Source organism: Sorghum bicolor, chromosome 1 (genome assembly GCF_000003195.3).
Source record: "Sorghum bicolor cultivar BTx623 chromosome 1, Sorghum_bicolor_NCBIv3, whole genome shotgun sequence".
NCBI classification, from domain to species: domain Eukaryota; kingdom Viridiplantae; phylum Streptophyta; class Magnoliopsida; order Poales; family Poaceae; genus Sorghum; species Sorghum bicolor.
The window spans coordinates 39,213,896-39,218,047 of NC_012870.2; the positions used below are offsets into that span (position 1 = coordinate 39,213,896).

At 41.4% G+C, this 4,152-nt stretch overlaps 1 protein-coding gene across 4 annotated transcripts in view; it reads right to left on the bottom strand.

The window, feature by feature from the left end:
* LOC8155282 (pentatricopeptide repeat-containing protein MRL1, chloroplastic) overlaps window positions 3,185–4,152 on the bottom strand; it is a 33,875-nt gene continuing 32,907 nt past the window's right edge. For all 4 annotated transcript variants that reach the window (XR_002451288.1, XM_021456816.1, XM_021456832.1 and 1 more), the window contains one exon: window positions 3,185–3,676. Coding sequence is in view for 3 of the 4 variants with exons in the window: in XM_021456816.1 (XP_021312491.1) it covers window positions 3,448–3,676 (229 nt within the window). In the remaining variant the exon portion in view is untranslated. The remainder of the gene's footprint in view (window positions 3,677–4,152) is intronic.

Below are 4,152 nucleotides of genomic sequence, written 5' to 3' on the forward strand. Positions count from 1 at the left end.
AACTTGCGGGTCACCACTAGCAAGAGGACTGGCGGCAACCTTGGAGCTTGTCTCAACGGGGACGTAGCTTGGTGGCAACCAAGTGAACCTCGGGTGAAAATCATCATGTCAACATTGTTCTTCCTATTGGTTTTTAAGTCCCTAACACAAGCTTGTATTTACATTCATATACTTGTGCTTGTGTAATTGCTCTTGTAATTAGTTAGCTTGCATAGCTTGCTAGTTATCTTCTTGCTTGTGTAGCTAGAAGTAGTTCTCTTGCGTGGCTAATTTGGTTTGTGTAATCTTGTTAGTCACTTTTCTTAGTTTGTGTAGCTAAGATTTTGCACTCTTTAATTTGGCATTGGTTTCCTTGTTATTGAGCATTGCTAGTGAGCTTAAGAGCTTTGTGCTTTTGCTTACTAGTTGTGTAGGAGCTCCCCGGTTTGCAATGTACTAGTGACATAGGTTTGTGTGACCTTGCTCCTAGTTTTGGTTAGGTGAGCTCTTGCTAAGGAAGCACCTTGTTTGCTTGTTTAGGATCTTTCACAAGGTGCTAGAAAACATAGCTAGAGGGGTGTAGTCTTGGCTAGACCGATAGTTTTAATTCCGCACTTGTTTTGTTTAGTCAGCGCGATAATGTTTTAGAAAGGACTATTCACCCCCCTCTAGTCTGCCATCTCGACCCTTCAGCATCTCATATCACCCGTACAACGATTGAATTTTTCAACCATGACGAGGATTCTTTCTTTTTAGAACCTAGCACTATGTTTCTATGTCACCTACTACCAGGCTCGGGGACTAAGTGGGCACACTGCACCTTGCGGTGAATGTGCTTGCTTTTTTGACCCCTACGCTTCTGATGATTAAAATCGCACTTGTACAAGATACCATTGTTTTTCTTCACACAAAATAAAGTGGGCACACTACACTAGAAAAGAAATCTTTTTCTTCAAGAGCACAATACATTCTTCGAACATCCTACTTATTTGGTGTCAACGATGGTCGACTATCGTGTGAACTGATTGAAACACTGTTGCATATACTCAAACAACATTCCTACTGGTTGGAGATAAAAAGAGCTCATGCCTCACTGCACGAAAAAACTCAAGATGGCATGTCGCATCATAATACATGGAGCTCGGGGAGTAGTTGTTGGGTATAAACCCCTATACCCTCATGGCTGGACATGGGCTAGCCCATACCGGATGGCCCAACTCACCAGAAGACCACGCGTGACCCACTAGACTGGTCGGTGTCTCGCGCAAGGCAATATATTTTACTTAATGATCAAAGAAGATCCTGGTCGGTTAGAATAGGAAGCCTTATCTTCAGCTGATATGGCAATTATAACCGACTAGGACTAGTTTCTAGATTTGTATCCTTGCTCCGTGGACTACATATGGCGGGCAGGGACCCCCTCAAAAATTATCTCATATCATACAACTATACAAACTAGACATACGATGTAGGTATTACGCCCTCACGGTGGCCGAAACTGGATAAAAATTCTTGTGTTCGTCTGCATCACCATCTAGTTTGTTGCCTCGACACCTCCACCTAATCTACTACCGTCATACCCCTCGGTAGACTGTCGACCATATTTCCTCAACAGGGTCCCCTTGTTGCAAACCTCACCTATGTTTAATTGGATTCCTTGGTTGGCCATTCAACAACACTCTAGACAGTTTTGTTGTCTAGATTACCAAAGTCAAAGTCACGCCATCTCTATCTAAAGTCAAACCGCTACAGCATACAATCCCAACCCATTGAACATTATCAAATGCTTTAGCAATGTCAAGGTTGACAAACATCATTAGTGTCTTGCTTTTGTGGAAGTGATTTATAACTCCTTGTATGTCTTGGATATTGTCTAGGATGTTACGCACTTTGATGAAGGATCTTTGGCTTTGGGAGAGTAACTGAGGGAACTTCCATGCTTGATGGCAGTAACTTGCACATGATTTTAGCTATAGTGTGCAACAGGCTTATGGACGTATACCGCATGAGCTCCCTCTTTTTCTGGGTATCAATACAAAATAGCTGATTTTAGAGTTGGTGAAGTGCATTGAGGAGGTCCGATTTCATGATTTCCCAACTTCTTTTATAGAAGAGGCCAATGAAGTTGATGGGCCTATGCTTTCTCATTTGAGCCTCAAACGCAACCCATTTGGCTGTCCTACGAAAGTTTGTATTCCATGTGCAAGAGGTCATGTGACTGCAATTCAAGGAGGTCCCATTGACAGATGTCACTCTTGGTTGCACTATCATGAAGAGCATTGAGTAGTTGTTGCAAAGAATTGCAGCCTTGTCTTGGTGTGTTGCGGTCCTCATGGTTTAAAGCCGGATGAATTTTTTTTATCTCCACCCATTTGCCCTAAGATGGAACAGTCGGGTGTTGGTGTCACCTAGCTATATTCCGACAACTGTTGCCTCACTTGAGTTCGCCTTACCATTGCAAGCCTCACTACCCTCTGCTTGGCTAGTTTTCTCAACGATGACACATCACTAGTCTAGTCAGATGGCGTTGTTCCTGTGCCTGGTCTAGCCTAAATATGATCTCATTTGCAATGTGTGCCTATTGTTTCAGCATGCCCACCATTTTTTTTACTCAAAGCCTTTAACAGTAGGGTTGTTCTCGAATGTTCTATGTACCATTCTGATCTTATCGTTCGAGTGAACCTGTCATGTTCAGAAGGATTAAAATTTGAATCCTTTGTTTATATGTCAAAAGAGTGAGCAAGTGACTAGCATGGGGTAATGATCAAACATGGAGGTGCTGACTGCCTGAACAGAACAATCTGTGTTTGCCAACTCCCAATCTTTGGTGCAGAAGATGTGGTCTATCTTGGTCGTGATTGGATTTTGTCTCGTTTGTCCAGGTAAATCACCGTCCATGAAGGTGAAGCTTCTTGAGCTCAAGGTCATCCAGCACCGATTTGACTCTAAGTAGCAGCCATTTTGGTTTCGTTGTAGGTCTGAAAGCCATTTGATCTCATCTAAGAACATCATTTTTTCTGCATCTTGGTCCGTAGGCTCATGTAATGTAAGGTCTAGATTCTGCAGTTTTGTTCTTGATTTTGACTGAGATCGAGTGCTGTGTAAATTTCCACGTCCTGCAGGATGAAGAAATCCACCGAGCAGGACACAATTGTGCCCCCTCTTGTATGATCAACGGGAACGGCTGCGAATGCACCCACAAACGTACAAATATGTAACTGTATACGTATATTATGTTCAGGGGAAAATCCCATTAGGTGACATGATTATACAAAAGTTTGATGTATCATGTATATCTTTCTTTTGAATAATGTCTTTACAGATTGATGGATTATGTATTTCCTTCCACCGAACAAACTCTTCGCACATCAACTATCAAACAAAATTAAAAAAAAATAAACTTGGACGCTTCTTATCGCACGGGCCACAAGATCGGTTGCTGCAGGATAGCCGTGTAGTACTAGTCCGCTACTCGAGTGAAAGGTTTCTAATGTCGCGTTGCTGACCAGCAATCCCTTTGGCTAACCGCGAAGGCAGTGGAAGCAAGTCAGCCGCCGCAGCAGAGGATTTGTTATTCAGTTTTGGATTGAACCACCTCCTTAACGTCAGGCCATTGATCCTCATCCTCCCATGAGACTCATCCCCCTGGTATGAAATTCCTAATCGCCTTAAGAGAGAGCCAACTGCTTGACCGATTCTGCACAATGTAATCCAAATCAATCTCTTCAAAATGCTATCAGGTTAGATCATCCCAGTAATAATAATAATAAATGGATAACTGAGATATATTGTTCAGTAAAATTAAGAGTGTTCCCTAAACTTATATGGCAAAGTCATCTAGATCCCAAACTCGAAATTCGATAGGAAAAGTCTACATAATCCCTCAACTATCCAGTGTAATCTACTTCATCCTCCGAACTATAAACCAAATATTCTATCCTCTGAACTTTTCAAAACCGGTCAAATAACCATCTCGAGTGATTTTAAAGAGCAGTTTTGTCTTTTTTTATTTATTTCCACCGAATCTTTAAAAAATCATAACATATCCTAGAAAAATCATAAAATATAAAATCCAATTTTGTTGGACTCCCAATGAGTAGACCTACACAATGAACATATAATATAGTATACTTTAATACAAAGTTTTTAATGTAACTTTAAATCTATGTTTTT